The sequence below is a fragment of the Perognathus longimembris genome, chromosome 3 (genome assembly GCF_023159225.1).
Source record: "Perognathus longimembris pacificus isolate PPM17 chromosome 3, ASM2315922v1, whole genome shotgun sequence".
NCBI classification, from domain to species: domain Eukaryota; kingdom Metazoa; phylum Chordata; class Mammalia; order Rodentia; family Heteromyidae; genus Perognathus; species Perognathus longimembris.
In genome coordinates, this window is record NC_063163.1 from 54,990,228 (window position 1) to 55,012,458 (window position 22,231).

At 44.5% G+C, this 22,231-nt stretch overlaps 1 protein-coding gene across 1 annotated transcript in view; it reads right to left on the reverse strand.

Moving 5' to 3' along the window:
- Positions 1-5,156: 5,156 nt before the first annotated feature.
- Positions 5,157-22,231, reverse strand: part of LOC125347896 (arachidonate 5-lipoxygenase activating protein) — a 30,460-nt gene continuing 13,385 nt past the window's right edge. Inside the window, exons 3-5 of the mRNA XM_048340831.1 lie at positions 17,339-17,409; positions 12,160-12,241; positions 5,157-5,637 (exon numbers count right to left, since the gene is read on the reverse strand). Coding sequence (XP_048196788.1) covers positions 5,475-5,637; positions 12,160-12,241; positions 17,339-17,409 — 316 coding nt within the window. The 3' untranslated portion in view covers positions 5,157-5,474. The remainder of the gene's footprint in view (positions 5,638-12,159; positions 12,242-17,338; positions 17,410-22,231) is intronic.

Below are 22,231 nucleotides of genomic sequence, written 5' to 3' on the forward strand. Positions count from 1 at the left end.
TACCCTCCTGTTGATTGGCTACATACTAATTTATGTTATGAGAAGGCTTGCATTTCATTATATCTGTGCCATAGATTGCTGGTCATTCATTGCAAGCCCATATCTACATTCAATTATTTAGGCAATTTTTTATTAAATTTTGTTTAAAAAACATTACCAGAGGAGGTGTGGAGGTGTTGTCTTTTTTAGGGAGTCTACCTGCTTTTTTTTCTCAGCAGCTCAATCTTGATTACTTTCAGGCCAGGCAGGACTGTGACCCCTTTTGCAGGACTGTAGTCAATTGTGCGTGTGTGTGTGTGTGTGTGAGTGTGTGTATGTGTGCATGTGCTGGTACTGGGGCTTGAACTCAGGGCCAGTATGCTGTCCCTTAGCTTTGCTGGCACTCTACCACTTGATCCGCAGTCCCTCTGGCTTTTTTTTTTTCTTGGTGGTCAGTTGGAAATTAGAGCCTCATAAACTTTTTTGCTTGAGCTGGCTTTGAGCCAAGATTCTCAAATTTCAGCCTGCTGAGTAGTTAGGTTCACAGGCACAAACTACCCTAACTATAGTCAATCTTAATCCAAGTGTTCTATAGAGGCAGCATGTGCTACCTAGCAGCACAGTATCTATGAGCTTAACAGAGATCACAAGAAAAATTAGAAGCTGCATTTTCCTCAGGAATCTGGTATATTGATGTGCCAAGCCCAAATTTTAATTTGGAGTGCAATTCGGAGAAACGAGCAAAAACTCCTCCCTAAACATGTTAATAAGAATAACCCCCTGAGCCAATATGCAATTGAGTGCATTGCTTTCTAGTAATTTCATTTCTATAACAGCTCCACAAGCTGTTTCTCTCTCCATATTAAGATAACCTCAGCCTCTAGGGTGACTGTAAAAATGATATTTTAATAATGTGCTGCATCTGTGATCAGAAATACTTAATGAAACTCTCTCATGCTCATATGGTAACTAGCTTCAAAGAACTGTTTTCCAAATCTAAGACTAGACCAGTGTGTTATTTGTGGTAACTGGGCACATTTTTCCACATTGCCTGCACAGAATCATGCCTAAAGATGAAAGTTTAGGGGTTGCATCGTAGTACAAACTCATAATCCCAGCAATTTAGGATACAGAGATAGGAGAATCAAGACCTGAGACTGGCCCAGGATAAAGCACAAGACCCTATCTGGGAAAAAAAAAACTAAAATAAAATAGGCTAGGCACTGGTGGCTCATACCTGTAATCCAAGATACTCAGGAAGCTGAGATCTGAAGATAGCTGTTCCAAGCCAGCCTGGGCAGAAGAGTCCATGAGACTCTCCAATAACCTCAGAAAAAGCCAGAAGTGGAGCTGTGCCTCAAGTCGCAGAATGCTAGCCTTAAGCAAAAGAAGCTCAGGGACAGCTCCCAGGCCCTGAACTTAAACCCCAGAATTGGCACAAATAAACAAATAAATGAATGAATGAATGCCAAAGGGTAGAGAATGTAACTCAAGAAAGACAGTGCTTGCTCAGCAAATGCAAGGCCCTGAGTTCAATCCTTTGCTCTGGAGTGTGTGTGTGTGTGTGTGTGTGTGTGTGTGTGTGTGTGTGTGTGTACTTAGAACAACATCCAGTTTTTATTTTATCCATGAGTCATAATTTCATAGTAGCGTTCACAGAAATTATAGGTCAGAACTCTCTAGCAGGGAAATAATACAAGTTGCATCTGCCATTTAAAACTTTGTAATAGCCATGTGAAGAAAGTATAGCCAGGCTCTGTGGCTCACGACTGTAATTCTACCTACTCAGGTCCTCAGCCGGCTAATATCTGAGAACCACAGTTCAAAGCCAGCCTAGGCAAAAAGTCCATGCAATTCTTATCTTTTTAAAAAAAAAATTATTGTCAAGGTGATGTACTGAGCATACAATTCTTATCTTTAATTAAACAGGCAAAAGCTCTCCTGGTGTCCTTAACAGCATGAATGGCCATGTTGTAGAGAAAACCATGTCCCAGAAAGGGCTTCTGGAATCTGAAGGTTGTAGGTGTTAATCCTACTGCTAAGAACTGAGATTTTGGTTTTGTTTTGGGGGTTTTGTTTTTTAGGTGTGTTTTTCTTTTTTTGACAGTCCTGGGGCTTGAACTTAGGGCCTAAGCACTGTCCCTGGCTTCCTTTTGCTCAAGGCTAGCACTCTACCATTTGAGCCACAGCACCATTAGAGCACAGGAACTAGCTAAGCCAGGGGCACCTCTGACCCTAGGAAGCTATAAGATAATATGTTCATGTGATTTGGAGCCCCTAAGTCTGTGAGAATTTCTACCATAGCAATGGAAACCTAGCCCACTAAGGTAGTTCTACTGCAAACTTTCATTCAATTCTTACTATGTGCTAAATATTTTCAATTATTGCACCTCTTTAATTTTGCCCATGCAAACACTGAGGCTCGGGGAAATTGCAGAAGAAGGGATGAGAAGGGGCAGAGATTCGGGCCTGATCCCTGGAGACACAATGCTGCTTCTGTTACAAGATGGAGTCTGTCATTTAGAAGTTCTGCACCTCCTAGTTGCAATTATGAAACTTATTACCTCCATTGGAAGCCATGCCTGCCCTCAGCCAGGCACTTGCCCTTTCCCTTTGAGCAACATGGCATCCAGAAGCCAAGGAGTCCCTGGGCTTGGCTGATGTCTTCTGGCTTAGCATGTTTTGAGGGCCACTGATTTGACTTGGTTTGGACAGGAGCACCTGGTTTTAAAGTTAAAAACCTTCTGTCTCAAGATGGCCACTGGTGGCTCATGCCTATAATACTAACTACTTAGGAAGCTAAGATCTGTGGAATGTAGTTCAAAGCCAACCAGGGCAGGAAAAGTCTGTGAGACTCTTATCTCCAATGAACTGCCAGAAGACTGGAAGTCAAGCTGTGGCTGAAAGTGGTAGAGTGCTAGCCTCGAGAAAAGAGCCCAAGGATAGCACTGAGGCCCTGATTTCAAGCCCTAAGACGAAAGAAAGAGAAGAAGAAAGAAAGAAAGAAAGAAAGAAAGAAAGAAAGAAAGAAAGAAAGAAAGAAAGAAAGAAAGAAAGAAAGAAAAGAAAGAAAGAAAGAAAGAAAGAAAGAAGAAAGAAAGAAAGAAAGAAAGAAAGAAAGAAAGGAAAGAGAGAAGGAGGGAAGGAGGGAGGGAGGGAGGGAGGGAGGAATAGAGAAAGAGAGAGAAAGAAAGAGCGAAAGAGAGAGAGAGAAAGAAAGAAAGAAAGAAAGAAAGAAAGAAAGAAAGAAAGAAAGAAAGAAAGAGAAAAAGACCACCTGTCCCCAAGAAATACTTCAGACAAATAAATGGGAGCCATTGACCACCCCACTATCCTCCAAACCAAATCCAGAGATGAGGAGGGAGGCCTAGAGGTCACTCTCATCTTGTAATTTGCCACCCCAATCTATCACCAGGAGGAAGAGAAAACCCAATGTGGATATTCCAGTCCTGCTCTCCAGAAAGAGCAAAGAACAGAGACAGCTGCTCTCAGTGGGACCCTAGGCAACTTTTGCCAACACCATCAGACCAACCCTAAGTGCCAAGCCGACGAGGTCCTACATGGGTTTCATGTATTCCTCTGATCTCACGTGACAGAAGCATAAATCCCCACTGTGACTGTGTCGAGAGGCAGAAATTCAAGAGAATGCCTGTCACTATCAGGGGTACTCATGATCAAGGGTTGTGGGGTTCTCACAAGAGGGAGTTCATCCCTTACTTACAAGTTCCCTGGCTTGTGCTTCCTTGCCTTTCCACCTTCCACCATGGATTGATACAACAGGAAGCCCCTGCACTAAGACACCAGACCCTCAACCTCTGGCTTCCCAAGCACAAAGAACTATAAGGAATTTGTTCTTTATAAATCACCTGTTGACAGTCATTTTGTTATAGTAGCATTAAGCTCTCACTCTATCTCTTACACATACACACACCTTAAAGCCTTTCCCTTGAGCTGAGAGGTCTGATTTTTTTTTCTTTCTTTTTTTTTTTTCTGGTCCTGGAGCTTGGACTCAGGGCCTGAACACTGTCCCTGGCTTCTTTTGCTCAAAGCTAGCACTCTGCCACTGGAGCCACAGCACCATTTCTGGCCTTTTCTGTGTATGTGGTGCTGAAGAATCAAACTCAGGGCTTCATGTATATGAGGCAAGCACTCTTGCTACTAGGCCATACTTCCAGCTCATGGGTCTAGTCTTGATAATCACACAGGAGGCCCAGTACTCCAGACCTCAGACCACACACAGGCTGTAGGTTCTATCAGCTCCGCTCCCCACAAGGGCAACTGGAAAGAGCTGGGGGAAACTCGCATCCTCCCTAAGGATGATTGTGACCACTATGATACCCAACTGGGGGAATCTGGAGCCCCTCTATTGCTAAACCACCTAGATGGAGAGCTCAGTCCTCATGGGTTTAACGCCCCTACAAGATCTGAGTCTCCTCTACTGGCTGGTCTGGATGCTTGACTGCTGGCCATCTTCCAAGCTGTGATTGTTATGCCAAAGAGACACCTGGGTGACAGTGTCTGGATCAATAGAAATCTGTTCGCAATATGGAACATCATTTTGTTAAAATATAGCTAGTCATGATTCATGGATTTATATATTCATTTATTCAGACAATATTTGATGGTACCTATATGTGGTGGGCCTGGCATTATCTGCGATTCTGCCAAGAAATTACAGCATACTTCAGACCACATTATACAGTGTGTGTTAAGCACAATAGTAGAATATGAAATACTCCAATCTAATCCACTTGGAGTATGTATGTAGGAGAGTACTTGATCAAAGACCCTTAAGGAAGTCTGTCTATCCACAGGATGCATAGCATATTCTTTCTTTGTTTCTTTCTTTATGTCCATTGTTGGGGCTTGAACTCAGAGCCTGGGTGTTGTCCCTGAGCTTTTTTCTAAAGGCTAGCACTCCATCACCTGTGCCACACGTGTGTGTGTGTGTGTGTGTGTGTGTGTGTGTGTGTGTGTAATTGGAGATAAGAATTTCATGGACTTTCTTACCAGAGACTGGCTTCAAACCACAGTCATCATTTTTCAGCTTCCTAAGTAATTAAGACTATAGGTGTGAGCCACCTGCACCTGGCTTTAGTATATTCTTTATTATCATCGTTTAGGTGGAAGAAAATGAATTTGTAATGCAGCAACAAAGAACTGAACCATCAACCTGCAAGTTGTCCACGTATTTTAAGAAAACATGCATCTGGCCACAAAACACCTTCTGAGAGCAAAAGAAGTCATTAAACATATAGAATGGATCTGAGTAATAAACAAGGGGGGCGGCTACTGATGTGTTGAGGGGGAGTGAGCTGACATGAAATTGTCTTCTTCCTGGAAAAGCAAGGTTAATGCAAGCTGTGAAGCCTAGCTGGCCGTTAGATTTACAGCTATCTAAAGAGAAGAGAAGCAGGAATCCTTTAAAGGGCTGAGTTATGACCACTCCTGGGTATTGATCAGCTGAGCGCTCAGAGCCAGCAGTTGGCAGGGAGCTAGGGAATGAGAAGCAGAGGGGAGATGGTGGTGGTGACGGTCTTTATGTAGTTTTCAAAGTCACTTCCGAAAAGGAGGATGAGGTAATAGTTGAGGATGCCAGCCAGGGACATGAGGAACAGGAACAAGATGATACGCTTCCCAAAGATGTAGCCAGGTGTGCTGTAAAAAGAAGACAGATAATTGTAGGCCCAAATGACACCTGTCTAACTGTCAGACTCACGGAGCTTCAGCTACAGCTCCTTTTACTTAACAGTGCTCTATTTCCCCACTTGCGCTAGCTGTAGGGCTGAAGCATCTTCACTACTCTTATGTCACTGAATATATTTCAAAGCTAAGGTCAAAGAGACTGTACCTCAAAGCTCATTGGTATTAGGGCTAAGTGGTGCCCACTTCTCTGAACTCCTCAGTCCTCCTTATTGTCAAGCAATTGGCCTGAGGTTTAGAAATGTCACCAGCTCATTATAGCCTCTCTAAGATAGGTTCCAGTAGCTCATGTCTATCATCCTAGCTATTCAGGAGGCTGATATCTGAAGATCAAGGTTTGATGTCAGGCTAGGCAGAAAAGTTCATGAGAATCTCATCTCCAATTAACCACCAAAAAAGCAGAAGTAGAGGTATGGTTCAAGTGGTAGAGTGCCAGCCTTGAGCAAAAAAGCCAAGCAAGAACACACACACATACACACACAAAATTGCTTTCCACATTGGCCCTTCTCATGAATGCAGGCCTGTGGTGTGGTGGTTTGGGAATTGTTGAAGTCAGCCAGAAATGCCAGTAGAATCTGAAAGGCAGTCTACACTCCTGAGGTTGCCTGGAAATAACTCACTGACATTAATGATAGTCAAGCATCCAGTAATGGAGACAGTGGAGGGAGACGGACTTTTTTTTAATACCACCCCTTCTCTTTTTCTCCAAAACATTCAATCCTAAACTGTTCAGGCAGGGAATAGCTAGGGACAGAAGACATTTCCCCAGAGAAACATGATACCTAATTACATGGAAAGATAACCTGTCCATGTCTCTCGTGTGTGTGTGTGTGTATGTGTGTGTGTGTGTGTGTGTGTGTGTGTGTGTGTGTGTGTTAGTCCTGGGGCTTGAACTTAAGGCCTGCACACTGTCCCTAAGGTTTTTTGCTCAAGGCTAGAGCTCTACCACTTGAACCACAGCTCTACTTCCAGTTTTTTGGTGGTTAATTGGAAACAAGAATCTCATGGATTTTCCTGCCCAGGCTGGCTCAGAACCTCAATCTTCAGATCTCTTGAGTAGTTAGGATTACTAGCCTGAGCCGCTGGTCATTTATTCTGCAGGATCCAACAGCTACAGTGTCTGGGCCACATGAGCAGAGCCAATGAGTCTGTGAAGTCCAGGCAAAGGCTCCTTAAGATTCTTAACCAAGACTTGCCAAGGGTGACCACTTACTGAGAACAACCAACCCTCAGGGGTTGTAAAACTGGGACTGCACTGATTTCAGATTCGAGATTTTATCTATTCAAAGGGCATCCCAAAGGTTAGGGACAGAACTCACAATGTTCCTACAGCAGGAGTTTAGAGGTTGCCCTGCAGTTTAAATATCTTCTCCCTTCATACACAATGACACCAGCAGCATCTGCCAGAAGCTAATCAGAAAGCAAAAATCTCAGGTCCTTCTCAGCCTAAGAATTAGACTCTGCATCATCTTTTTCTTTTGAATAGTACTGGGGTGTAAACTCAGCACTTCATTGCTTCATGCTTGCTAGATATATGCTTTACCATTTAAGCTACATACCCAAAGCCTTTATGCCTCTCTTGTTTTTCAGATAGGACCCTATGTTTATCCTGAGGGTGGCCTGGGCCACCATCCTCCTATTTATGCTTCCCACATGCCTGGGATGACAGGTGCACATAACCACACCCAGCTCTTAATTGGTTGAGATGTGGGGCGGGGGTGGGGAAGATACACTAACTTTTTTGCCTAGGTTGGCCTAGAACAACAATCCTCCCAGCCTCCTCCTCTCTGGTAGCTAAGATTACAGGTGTGAGCCACCCATCTGACCAGACTCTACATTTCAATCCATTTTCTATGCAACTCACACACATGTGAAAGTTTGAAAAATATGGCTAGCTGATCATTAGAGTTTAGGTAAAGAATCTTTCTATTAGCTCATATGTGGAATGCTGGGGCTCCAACCAGTAGTGCTATTGAAAAGCAATTGCATAATGAGATGTTAACCTCATCAATAAATTAACCCTTCAAAGCTGAAGGGGTCATTAGGAAGGAGACAGGACCCAGTCAGAGGAAATAGGTGGTGAGGCATGCCCTTGAAGGGAATATTTTAATCCCTCCTCTTCCTTTCTCCTTTCCCCTGCCCTCCTCTCCCCTTTCCTCCTCCTCCTCCTCCTCCTCCTCCTCCTCCTCCTCCTCCTCCTCCTCCTCCTCTTCCTCCTCTTCCTCCTCCTTCCCTTTCTCCTCCCCTTTCTCCTCCTCCTTCCTGTCTTTTTCCCTCTCCTCTCTCTCCCTCTTCTTCAATATCTCTCCTGCTTGCACACCAAGAAGTAAGCTTTCTTTACCACACACTCCTGCTACCATGATATTCTGCCTCATCTCAGGCTCAAAGAAATGGAGTCAGGAAACTATGGACTGAAATCTCTGAAACTATGAGCCAATAAGCCAAAATAAACCTTTCCTCTATTTAATTTTTCGGGTCTTTTGTCATGGCAATGGAAAGCTACACACTGATGCCAGATTGTCCTTTTCAGTTGCCTGTTTATAGTCATACTCATATAGTGAGGAATTCTGTCCCCTTTTGGAGAATAACATTGGTCCCAAATGAAAGAAGGACCCAGGCTATGTTCTTTCCAAACTTCTATGTGGAAGTCCCAGCCCCTACTCCCTATACTATAAGAAGTGACCAGGTCTTTCTTTAATTTATTGTTAACTTAGTTTTAATTGAAAAGCAATAATGGCATGTATTTGATGACATGCAATGTGATCAGGGCTTTTGTTTTTGTTTTGTGCTGGTGTTAGGTCTTGAACTCAGGGCCTTATACTCTTACTTCTTTTTGTTGTTGTTGTTTCTCAAGGCTAACATTCTACCACTTGAGCCACACTTATACTTTTGACTTTTTGCTGGTTCTTTGGAGATAGGTGTCTATGGATTTTCCTGCCTGGACTGACTTCAAACTGAGATCCTCAGATCTCAGCCTCCTGAGTAGCTAAGGTTACATGTGTGAGCCACCAGTGCCCAGTGCCATGTGATATTTTGATCGAACTACAATTTGTAGAAAGACCTAACCTAACCATCATCTCACCAACTTACCTTTTTTGTGTGAGGGAGAAAATAAAAGGTTTCTTTTAGCAGCAGTGAAATATACAGTACATTGCGTTCACTGTGATTGCTGCATACTGCCACAGCGTATTAACACCCTTCCCATCTTACTGAATTATTGTTCCCTCTGGCCAGCAGCTCCTCTTGCCCCATCCCCCCTAGGGACTGGATCTTAGAAGGAGCAATTCAGGCCCAGTCAAGTTTACAAGGAGCTGCCATCTACACAGTGAAGTTTACAGAGAGCTGCAGTATACACTGACTGCTCCTTAAAAGAGAGATGGTAAAGACACACACAAATTCAGAAGGACACAGATGAGAAATGTGAACACATAAGAGGATAGCTATCTATACCAAGGGAAGCGGTTTTAGAATGGGGATTAAGAAACTTCTTTCTTCAAGGACCCCCTGGAAAGCTAAAACATCATTCCTGGGCCATGCTAGCCAGAGGTGAAGGTATAGCTCAAGTTGTAGTACTCTAGCCTTAAGAAAAAAGGCTCAGAAAAAGTCTCCAAACCCAGGTCCTCAGTTCAAGCCCCAGTTCTAACACACACAAAAAATAAACTATGGAGTATTTGTTGGGGCTGGATGTTTTATATCCATCTCATTTAATTCTCACACACACTCTGTGAGGACATATTATTAATTATTTTTCAGCTGAGGAAACTGAGAGCAGAGGTACAGTGATAGGCCTAAGAACACCCAGCTAGGAAGAGGCAGAGAGGGAGCTCACACACACAAAGGAGGATCCTGGCGTCCTGCTCATTGTACCCCACTGACTTCCTGCAGAATCCTTCTGACTTTGGAGACTAGAATCTGGTTCTTAGATCTGAAACAAATGGGCTCTCCATAAGTGCTGTAAAGTTTACATGAACATACAAAAGGGGGTTTATGTTCAACAATTCCCATGTGAAGTACGCTGGAAACTTCTAAGAGGAGACACTCCAGCATGGAAGAAGGTGAACCTGCATGTCCAGAGAGGCCTGAGTTCCAGCCGCAGCGTCACATTGCTTGACATCTGGCCAGTCACCTCTCTCTCACCTCACCAGCACCAACTCCCTCCCCCATTCTTTTCTGGGGGAAAGAGCAGTACTGGAGGTTAAACTCAGGGCCACTGCCTTCCTAGTGTACTACTGCTGAGCAGTACCTTCGTCCCTGGTTACTTTTGAGATAGGGTCTCACTTCCTGCCTATGTACGCACCTGGATCTCCATCCTCCTATTTTTCACTCACTACTATAGCTGGAATGACAGGTACACATGACTATCTACTGAGTTCTCCCACTGAGTTCCAGGCTGGCCTGGAACTATAATCCTCCCTACCTCAACTTCCCACATAGCTTAGAATGACATGCCCCTGTGCCCAGCTGTGGGTTGAGAAAGGGTCTTGGGAACTTCTCTGTTCAGGTTGATCTCAAACCACAATCTTCCTGATTTGAGCCTCGCGAGTATCTCAGATTACAGATATGAGCCACTGGAAAATTACAACGTGTGTGTGTGTGTGTGTGTGTGTGTGTGTGTGTGTGTGTGTGTGTGTTATTGGAGACTGAACTCACTTGTTAGACAAGCACTTGACCACTTGAGCCACACCTCCATTTCTGGCTTTTTGCTAGCTAATTTGAGGTAAGAGTCTATGGACTTTTCATTCTGGACTGGCTTCAAATGTTGATTCTCAGATCTCCGCCTCCCAGTAGCTAGGATTACAGGCCTGAGCCACTGGCACCTGGCTGAGAGGCCTTCTTATTTCATTGCTTAACTCACCTTTGCCACGCAATACCACATTGTCATTACCTGAGGAAAGGTAGATGTTTCCTACCCAGGGCACAAGAGAGTAATGCCTATTATTTAGGATGCCTATTATTATTGAGGATGGGAGGATAACGGAATGCAGTTGAGAGGATAAATAGAAAAGGCATGAGACAGATGGCATATGGGGAAAGAATTGACATAAGAACAGCTGACTTTTTTCCAGGGTGCAGCCCAGCTCCTTCCTACAACCACTGCATCTTAAAGGCTCCCAGGCTCCCCCCAAGGTAGCTCCTTCATCCACCAACCTCCTTAGGACATTGTTTCCTATGTCACCAAGTAAGGGGGCTATCCAAAGGGAGAGCCCATCACCCCCCATCTCCCCAAGGGTGCTCTGTAAAACACAGAGCTGGAGAGACCAAAGCCAGGAAAGAAAGTGGTGGAGAAGGCTGGGGGGTAGAGAAGCCTATGGGATGGTGGCCTCCTGGGTATTGGGGGAGGGAGGGAGTTGTCCCTTACATACATCAAGAACTGGTGTTACATTGGAACTCAAGTGGTCTTCCTGGAGAAACATCACTTATTTTATCTAAATCTAGACTGGCCAATCCAAGGGTCCTGGATAGAGATTGACTGGGACTTTCTGTCTAGTAACATCTGTCAAGGGCTGGGAATATGGCCTAGTGGCAAGAGTGCTTGCCTCATAACATCTGTCAACACGGCACTGGTGGCTGAGCTACAGCCTCACTGCTGTGTCTGGCATTGTCCACCTTCCTTTCATGGGCCCCAGGAAGATCTCTATACCCAAGACAACCTATTGCAAGGTGCAAGTTTTAGATGCCATTTCACATGATGAACAATGACATGGTGCACCCTTGGAAGGCCAGACATAAGAAGTCATTCCAGTGCAGGCTCCACATGGTGGAAGAAGCCAGTGTGAAGCTGCAAGGAATGTGCCACACAGAGTCAAAGCATCCTGTGGGTGTCCGGCATTATGCTAAGCAACTTTGGGACTTGGTTTTTTATTTTGTTTTCAGTACTGGGATTGAACTCAGAGCCTTGCACTCAAGTACTCACCATTTGGGCCATGCCTTCAGCTCTTTTTTTTTTTCCCAGTCCTGAGCTTGAACTCAAGGTCTAAGTGCGGACCTTGAGCTTTTTTGTTCAATGTCAATGCTCTACCACTTGAGCCACAGCTTCACTTCTGTCTTCTTTTTGGTGTCTAATTGGAAATAAGAGTCTCATGGACTTTCCTGCCCAAGCTGACTGCAAACCATAATCCTTATATCTCAGCATCCTGAATAGCTAGGATTATGGGCATGAGCCACTGGTGCCCAGCTCTTTTTGTTTTGGTGGGTAGGTAGGGCACTAAGGTATATATTCATGTTTATATACATATATATATACATGTTTATATCCACAGAGAAATATTTTTAGTGAAAAAAAAACTAGAAAAGGCCCCAGTTGTATTTTCAAAGCACTCCAAGTTCAGAGAAATAAGGACAAGAAAGCTTCTCCCTCCAAAGGCAACCCTCCTCTTCTACCCAAAGTTTTCTTACAGAATGTTGTTTTGAATCAACACTCCTCTTGATGGAAAGGCATGAACTACGCCAGGTTCTGCCACAGTGCCCGGGACCCACCTCTGAGTTCTCTCTCCCAGATAGCCGACAAAATACTTCTGCCTCACAAACAAGTACATCAGTCCGGCAAAGGCAGCAGGAACTAAGGGGAGAATTGAAAATATCTGGGTTAGTTTGTAGCCTTTTAAACATGTTTGTGAGTACAGTGGCAATAAAGACTTGAAGCAATCAATGTTAGAATACAAGATCCAGCAGAGGCACAGAGTCTGATGGTAGAGGCTCACCTGTACTTCAGATAAAAGCAAGGGGGGTGGTAGAAAATGGAGGACTTGGGTCACAGATATATGACCTTTGATGAGTCCTGTGGCATGATGTAGGAAATGTTTATCTATCAAGTCCTGTGAATCCTTTCAACCAGTATCAACATATCTAAGTCTAGATGTGAAAAGTTGGGCTCCCGTGGCCAAAAGAATTGTGTAAGACAGTCAGGTAGAAAGCATGGGACAGAACTTGAACTGGAGCCCAGCTCTGAGTCTGGTTGTCATGGAGCATAGCCTGCAGCCCTGGGGCTTCCCACAGCCAGACACTGGTTCCACGGATGTCTGGAGAAGATTTCTTTGGGGAAGGAGATCCCCTTTGTATTTCAGCCTGTCAGCAAGAAGGCACAAGTGGCAATGTAGAAGCCCCGTAGGGTCCTGAACTTGGAATTGGGAGTCCTTGTTCCACTGGGGCAAGTGAAGAACCAGAGCTGGCACTAAATTCACTCTGCAAATAGACAAAGGCTGATTACCGCTTCCAGGTAACAGCGAGTGGGAGTGGGAGATGGGCTTGTAGAAATAAAAGCACTTTAAAAACTTCTCAGCATTGTTCAGACATCAAATCAACTGTCATTGGTGAATACTTTCCAGCCATCTCCTGCTAAGGAGCATGTTCCTGTCACCACTGGACAGAGAAGAAATTCAGGCTCAGACTAAAAGTATCATAGGGACAGTTGTTATTGTCCAGCTCCCTAATTATATACATGGCTGGCCCATCAAGGCATTAAAAAAAAAAAAAAGCAGTTTCACTTGGTGCTGGTGGTTTGTGCCTGTACTCCTACCTATTCAGGAGTCTGAGCTCTGAGGATCATGACTTGAAGCCAGCCCTGGCAGGAAAGTCTTTGAGATTCTTATCTCCATTTAGCCATTAAAAAGCCAGATGTGGAGCTGTGGCTTGAACTGGCAGAATACCAGACTTGAGCAAAACAGCTAGGGGGCAATACCCAACCCTTCAGTTCAAGCCCCAGTGTTAGATGACAGATAGATAGATAGACAGATAGACAGACAGATAGATAGATAGATAGATAGATAGAAATAGAATATATGTATCATATATGCGATATATACTTATAAATTTCATATATATACATATTGTATACGTGATTCATATATCTTTTCCGTGTGTGTGTGTGCACATGCGCGCGTGTGTGTAAGAGATCAGACAAGGAATCCCAGAAGTGGATCTGAAACCACATCTTTCTGAGTTCAAAACTTTATTACCACCTTCAGCACCATCAATATGTACATTTTCAGAGCTTTTATTGTTATACTGAACCAGACAAAAGTTCCATTTTGGGGCATCATAAATAGTCCAGTCCAACATTGGCTCAATCTGGTATCTGTCAGGAACATGTCAGAGGCTTCCTGTACATCAGCTCCCTTACTGGTCACAAGTTCACAACTAAGTAGATGACAGTCCAGTTTCACAATAAGAAAACTCCGAAAAGCTGAGTTTCTGCTGGGGTCACAGCCAGCAATGGATGTCCTCCGATTTGCCTCTATCTTGTCACTTCCAAGTCTCACTCCTTTCCACAACTCCACCTGACTTCCAAAACACTACCGTTATACAAAGAAAATAGAAGCACAGGAGAAACAGTGAGATTTGTCTTATCCTTTCAAGACTGCCACAATCCATGGTTTTTCTTGGACAAAGGCTTTCCTGGGTTTTCTCATCTACAAAGCTCTGTTCTGACTTATTGATCCATTTCCCCTTGGATGGGAACTCAACTGAACATGAGCAAATAGATGCTTGGTATAAAAAGGGCACACACCACTGCTTTCTGTGGGATATGGGAGAAGGGCCCTGTAGTCACCTGGGCCACCTGGACCAACAGCTAAGAACAAATTAAGACCCTAAAATTCTAAAGTTTAAGCAAACACTTGTCTCTTTGGGCCTTAGGTTCCTGCTCAGTAAAGTAAGGATTTTAGGCTAGAGTGATATCTGAGAATCCTCCCAGTTAAAATATCCTACAATCACATGAAGCCCTGGGTTTGATTCCTCAGCACCACATACATAGAAAAAGTGGGAAGTGGCACTGTGGCTCAAGTAGTAGAGTGCTAGCCTTAAACAAAAAAAGAAGCCAGGGTCAGTGCTCAGACCCTGAGTTCAAGCCCCAAGACTGCCTACGGATATATATATATATATATATATATGTATATATATACACATATATATACATACATATATATATATATATATATATACTACAATCTAGTTGGGCAACCATGACTCATATCTATGAGCCTAGCTACTTAAAGAGACCAGTTGTAGTGTGAGGATAGCTGGGTAAAAAGTTCACGAGCTTCCCATCTCAACAGAAAAAGTCAGACATGGTAGCACATGCCTGTCATCCCCAGGTAGAACCAGAAGTGAAATAGGTAGATCATGGTCCAGAGCAGCCTGAAGATAAACCAGGACCCTAACTCAAAAATAACCAGAGCAAAGATAAAAGGGGGAGGGTGGCTCAAGAAGTAGAGCTTCACATAGCAAATACAAAGCCCTAAAATCAAACTCTGTACCACAAAAATAAATAAATAAGTAAATCATAGTCTAGATTCATAGAAAATGGTAATAATCAGTCAGGGCTGCCTGACATGTTTGGGCCAAGCAATGCCAATGCTTGTTTTGACAGGAGATGCACATCTTGAGGGCTCTGAAACACCTTCAATCATCTTTTTTAAAAAAATTTATTGGCATGGTGGTATATTGAGGGGTTACAGTTTCATACATAATGCAGTAAGTACATTTTTTATCAAGCTTGTTACCTCCTCCCTCATTTTTCTCCCACCTTCCCTCCTCCCCAATTCTCTCCCCACCCCAAGTTGTACAGTTGGTTTACAGCATATTATTCAGAAATCTTTTGAACTCACCTAGCTAGAAATACTATGGACTAGCTCATGCGCCATCTAGTCATGAAATGAATCACAGTTCCTAGCAGGAGCACAGTTTGATATGATTTTTTGAAAGTAATGCTTGGCATGATTCTTGTATCACTCAGGATACAAAACAGAGCTACTAGCAGCTCTGCAGACCCAGAAGGAAGCTACACGGGCCCCCTTGCGTGGCTCCTGCTGACCATCTTTCACCTGCAGCCTTCCTGGTACCCTGTTCTTTGAGCCAATGTATCCATTTGTCCACTTTTCTCTGGTCCATCTTGACCATGAGTGTGGGGATGCTGGCCGTATGCGTAGAGGGGCGGTCCCCGACTGACCCTCCCCTCTTCCTGCCCTGGGCCGCATGGCCGGAAGCCACTCCTACGCCTTCCGGGTCCAGAACTGGAAGGAATAGTTCTGGCTCAGCCCGCCTCCCATCTCAATCTCGGGTCCACGTGGATGCCTCCAAGATGGTGCCGCTGGAGCCCAGGGGCGGTTCTATTGGGGCATGATGTCAGCCTGTGGGGGGAGTCCCAGGGTGCCACTCTTGCCGAGACAGCCCAGCTCAGCCAATCAGCCAATCACCCCAAGTTCTTCCCCTTCTCACCGTAATAAATTCTTCTGCCCGCCCCTGGGCGGGTGAGACCAGTTCAACCCTCAGATTATCTCCCCCGAACCTTCCTCTCTGCACTGACCTCGGACAAGTGAGGGGGTCAGTGGGGGAGGTTTTCGGCAACTCTCTCCTCGGCTAAGCACAATCCACAAGAACATGCTTTGCCTTCTGCGTGCAGGAGATTAAAGCCCAGTGTTCTTTCATGGTTTGGAATTTGGGCATCTCCTCTGGAGAAGTGGGGAGAGGGGTCGCGGACCCCAACACATGAGTGTGCATTTCATGCTGTCTCTGTTTTATTCAGTTCCTCAGTATACCAACCCTATGCCTGAATATCTGGGCACAGAACTCAATAGATAGAAATTTATGGTATATTTAATATGTAAGTTTTAAAAAATACAAGATGCTTGTGAAAACTCTGGAATTTAGGATTAAAAAATATGGATTCTAGTCCTGGCCCTGTGGCTTGACAGTTGAGTCACTTTGAACAAATGACTTTCTCTCCCTAAAGAAAGGATCCTCACAGGTAATCAGGAGGATTGAAGTCCATTCCATATACTTTTCAGGGTGGGGAGAAAGTGACAGGATTAAGTAATTATTCAGCGGATGGCTTATGGCCTCTTCAAATGGACCTTGCTGAAACTGATCACCAAAGCTGACCTGTTTACACCAAGCCACCACCAGACAGATGCCAGTTCTGGCCAAACCTGTTTGGTACTAAATCTCTCAAAGCAACCAATAACTATGACTCTCATTTCTACTTAATGTGTGTGCCTCTGTGGAGGCTTAAACTCAGGGCCTGCACACTGTCCTTTAGCTATCTATTTCCACTCAAGGCTGGCACTGTACCAATTGAGCCACACTTCCACTTCTGGTTTTTTGCTAGTTTAATTGAAGAGAAGAATCTCATGGACTTTGATCTGCAATCCTCAGATCTCAACTTCCTGAGTTGCTAGGATTATAGGCATGAACCACCAGCCCTTTGTTCCATTTAATTTTAAAGAAACTCTGAACTTCATCTATTCTTCAAGGGCTACCACACCAGGAGCTTGTTAGCAGAAGAGCTAAGCAACAGAGAGTCCCAGAATAGATCATTCAGGCACTGTCATTTGTAATGTCCTTGTATCTGAGTGCTCTCGTTTATTATGTCCTCATATCTGAGCTAACACTGCTTAAGGATTCTGAGTCACATGTAGCTTTAAACCACCCCTGTCTGTGCAGTCGCTCTCAGCCAGCCACCAGGGAGCAAGTATTAGCAATGCATTATCACCAGAGGAGTGCTGCCCAGAGCTTGCCAGGAACTGCAGGTCCCAGGGCTCTCAGCTCTCCTGGGCTTCTCAGATCAGAGCTGGAGGTCAGGCAAAGGCTTTCCAACACAATGCTTGCCTTCTGAACCTCTGTGAAATGCACATCCTAGGGAACAAAAAGTTTGAGTTACCTTGGCTGCAGAGTAGCCCCGCAGTCCAAAGCACCACCAGGAAAGTGGGGTACGCGTCTACACAGTTCTGGCTGTCAACAAGAAAGAGAACACATGTTATTGTGATATGCTCTGAAAATTATCTGGAGCCCCAAGTTAGTGACCAGCACTGTGCAAGGGTCAGAAACCCCTTTTATCACTCCAGTTACATCCTCCCACAAAGACCTACATAGCAGCCGCGTCAGCAAGGCACTGGCAAGGATCCATTAACTTGGCTCCTATGGTGAAGCCATCAAAAGCTTGGTTTCCTGATGTATTCACTTTGGCAGGTTTCCCATTCCTGGCTGCATCGATGCCCTTCTTGGAACTGAAAAGTGAGCAATGCAGACAGCAGAGTGTGGTCACAGTCAGGGTGTGTGTAACTCGGGGTGGGGGGGGGGGGGGAGAAGCCTGACGAAGGACTTCAGTATATTAGACACCCATCTGCAGAGTAGGCTAAGAAGGAAGGCAATCATTTAAGCATGAAAGAAATCAGGATCCATTCATAAAAACTGATGGCAGAAAGTTAGCTTGCCAATGGCTTGATTCTTATGTGTCAGGAACCACCCTTACCTCACATATAAAGAAAGTAGTTCAAGTTATGTATGGGGCTCATACCTGTAATCCTAGCTACTCAGCAGGCTGAGTAGGGGTAGGGTTACCCTGTACCAGGCACTGAGCTCTTTTTTGGCATCTTCTGTTGCCTTAAATCCACCCTTTTCCTATGGGTACACAAGACCATTCTATGAGTTTCCTCAAGCTTGTATAACCAGTGGCCACAAACTTAGTGGTTTAAAAACAATAGACATTCCAGAGGATAAATGTCTGAAATGAGTCTTCCTGGGCAAAATCAAGGTGTATGCCAGGTGCTGGTGGCTTCTGCCTGGCATCCTAGCTACTCTGGAGGTTAAAAACTGGAGGGTCACAGTTCAAAGTGACACACAGGCAGGAAAGTACTGTGAGGCTCTTATTTTCTACTAACCATCCAAAAGCCAGAAGTGAAGGTTCAAGCGGCTCAAGTGACAGAACACCAGCCTTGACTGAAAAACAACAAGCAAGGCCCTGAGTTCAAGCCCCAGTACTGCACTAAAATTCACTCATGAATTAATTCATTAAAGTCAAGGTGTGGCAGGCCAATCTTTGTTTATTTTTTTATTTTTATTTGTCTCTGTGGGACATGAAGGTTTCCTTGCCTCTCTAGCCTCTGCAGATCCCCAGCTTAATTCCTGACTGTTTCCAACATCAATGCAAGGATGATGCACAGACCTTTCAGATGTTAAATCTGCCTCCATCTCCTCCCCACGCCTTAAAATACCCTTGGGATTATGCTGAGTCCTAACAGGATGATCCAGAATAATCCCTGGTTAATGCCTGCATCCTTCCTTACAAGGGAAAGGTAATGTACTGGGGTGGGAGGTGCCCCGGGATTAGGATGTGGGCATGCACTGCAAGCCATTATTCTGCCTACCACAGAATGTTGCTCCTGTTGCAGATGACAAAACCAGGCTCAGAGCCATTGACTTTCACAGGGCTTCCCACTTGGGGTGGGGAGGTGAGGACCCACACCTGGATGATCTATTACCAAAGCCAGGCCTGGAACTCTGACTATTCTAAATTAACTACTAGGTGTCTTCGTGAGGAGTTTGCAGTCCACCTGGGACCAGTAAATAGGCAAAAAGCATGAGAACCACAGAAGACATAGAAGCTGAACATGAGGAAGAACACCTGACCTGAACTCAGTCCTTGTTCTGACTTTAATCAGCTATTCACCAATGGCAAAGCATCTCTTTGTGTTTGCTTGTTTGTTTGTTTGTTTGTTTGTTGGGGGGAGGGGAGTGTGAGGGAGTATGCTGGTACTGGGGTCTTGAACTCTAGTTCTGGTGATGTCCTTGAGCATTTTTTCCCATGGCTATCACTCTACTACTTGAGCCACACCTCTACTTCTGGATTTTTGATGATGGTGATTGGGAGATAAGTATCTCACAGACTTTTCTGCCTGGTCTGTCTTTGAACCTCAAGCCTTAGATCTTGGAAGTTGAGTAGCTAGGATTGCAAATGTGAGCCATGGGTGCCTGGCAAAACTAATTTTTTGGACTTCATTTTCTAACTTATAACACTGAGAGACTGGAAACAATGCTAACACCTGCTGAAGATCTGGAAGTCAAAAGCCTAAGGCAGGGATTCTCAAAATGTTGAAAGGCAAACCCTCATACAACCGCTTGAAGATAATAAAAATAAAATAATGCAAATAATTAATTCATCAATTAATGAATAAAGCATGGGTTCTCAAGGATGGCCTAGGACACACCATTTGAGAACTTATTGGAAATGTAAAGGCTTCTCCACCTTGGACTTCTGTTAAGGGATTCAGAGGGGAACCCCTTGAAACCCGTTGAGTGTGAACCCTCTCCCCAGATTGACATGAAGTCAAGGAAGGAAAAGAAGCCAAATCCAGCACATGATGGGAGAATGCAAGCTTTATTGCAAGGCCAAAAGCTGACTGGTCAGGGACACAGTGCAGACTCAGGAGCTAACAATGTGACCCCAAGGCCACTCGAGCAGGGGTTTAAAAAGGAAAAAACCACATAGTCATGCCTGGCCACACGCAGGTGGCCAATGGGGTTACAACACACACAGAAAACCACATAGCCATGTCAGGCCACAGGCAGGTGGCCAATAGAGTTACAACTTGCCACATAGTAACTGTTTGAACAAACCTATCATTGTAGTCTAAATTGACACTCATTAAGCAAGCAAGGTAGGCCAGTAGAGTACAATCTACCACTGTTCAAACTGACCTATAGTAACTGTTCAAACTGACCTATCATTTTGACTCAAATTGGCTTGTTTATCTGGTGTTTGGTAAACAAGTGTTTGCAGGGTCCCCTCACAAAGCAAGCAGATGTTCTGGCTATTGTCCTTACTCAAGGGGGAAGGAAGGAGATAAGGCTGCTCCTTCCTTCCTGGAAGGGCAAAGGTGAGTGGCGGCTTTACTATTGCTAACCCCTAACACTTCCAAAATGAGAACTTTGAGGAAGGAGCTAGAGGAAGGGGCTGGGGGATCTATTTCAATAAGCCCCAGGAGTAATCCTGACACCAGTTGCAGTGTGAGGACCACTGGCTCATGGCTTGCAAACTCACTAAGCAAGGATGCTTTCCTTATTGCTCAGGTCTCAGGCCTCCACGGTACTACTGAGAAACCGGGTGCTGTGGTCTGAAGCTGAGTACTATCTTCCAAAGCTGCATTTGGTGCTATTGAAGGTGCTGGGGATCTTGAGGAGATGGGACCTAGAATCAAAGGCCCACAGGTCATGGAGGTGTGTCCTAAAAGGACTGTGACATCCTGCCTGGCTCCTCTCCTCTTCTTTCCCTCCTTTCTCCATCCTGTCCTCCCCTCTCCTACCTGCCTTCCTCTCTTGTCTTTCCTTCTTTTCCCCTTCTCCTTCTCCTTCCCCTTCCCCTCCCTTATTATTTCAAATAATCTTGGTTCCTAATAAATCATGGTCTGTCTGGAACAGAATGGATCTCTCCCAACCCAAACTGGCAGAGAGGAGGCTCCTTCTTGGGCCGACACAAGCCAGTCCTATTCAAAATTCCCAGTGCAGCTTCCATGCTAAGCCCCAGGCCCGCATCTCCTCCTTGAGAGTAGGAGCCATGAGCCATTAGTGGGGCTCACAGGACCTGTTCCCAATGCCAGGCCTGTCATTTGTTGGCTGTGTGAATGTGTATGCATTTCCCAGTCACCTAGCCCCCCAATTTCTTCCTCTATAGGATGTGAAGAAAGATATATGTAATTGCCTCCTTTGCCATTGAGAGACTAGAATAAGGAAAAGTGCCACGTGGCTCATGGGAACCGTTCAATGAACGGAGGCAATTATTGTTTCAATATCCTCCTTCCTACCACGGTGGAAATGTCCTGTCCTGTCCTGTCCTGACACACTACCGTTTTCTGGATTTTTATCTGCGCTTGATGCCATTCTTTTCTGCAAACTAGAACTGTTAACCTCACTTCCACTCTCATTTCTTGAAGTCTGAACTGGAGCTGCTAGGCAGATCTCACAGGAATTCTCTGTGATATGTCTAATTTAATGCTCTCCATGCTCACTGTTTTATGAACAGAACTCATGCTGTTTTCTCTTTCACTTTTCTCCACTTTCAGGAGTAAAATGCAGGAACACTATAGTGTGTGTGTGTGTGTGTGTGTGTGTGGTGGGGGGAGGGTGCTGGGTAATTGAACCTTGCACATTTTAGGCAAGTGCTATATCACAGAGCCACTACTGTTCTGTTAATTGGCTTGAACTAATTTAATTTAAAATAAGGAAACATTATGAGTAAGAGTGGTATAATAACAGTATCAATACTAACCAATAGGATCATTATAAGCAACATCTTCAAATGTTCAAACCTACACACCTTGAATGTGAGTCTACATGGAATGTTGGAAAGAATTAACATTAGAGTGGATATTTCCAGAATACGCTCTGAAAATAGAAAAGGAAAGGGGAGGGGAGGAAGAGAAGACAGGGAAGGAAGGGAAAGGAGAGGAGGGGAGAGGAGAGAAGAGGAAAGGAGAGGGGGGAGGAGAAAGGGAGGGAGAAAAGAAGAGCAGAGAAGAGAAGGGAAAACTTGGGGGTAAGTAAGACTCTGTGATGGACTGAGACATTCTTCTCTTGGAAAATAAAAAATCAGACTGCCTTTTAGCATGTTAGAAGTTCTCAAAATTGTACCAGCAAAGAACCTGCTCTTCTTTGTGACACTTATTAATGACCCATGAACTTAGAATCCATATCACACATTTTAGGAAATTACACAACTCTGGACACCTGTCTCCTTTCTGCAACCAATGCTTACTTACACAAGAGGAACCAGAAGTGC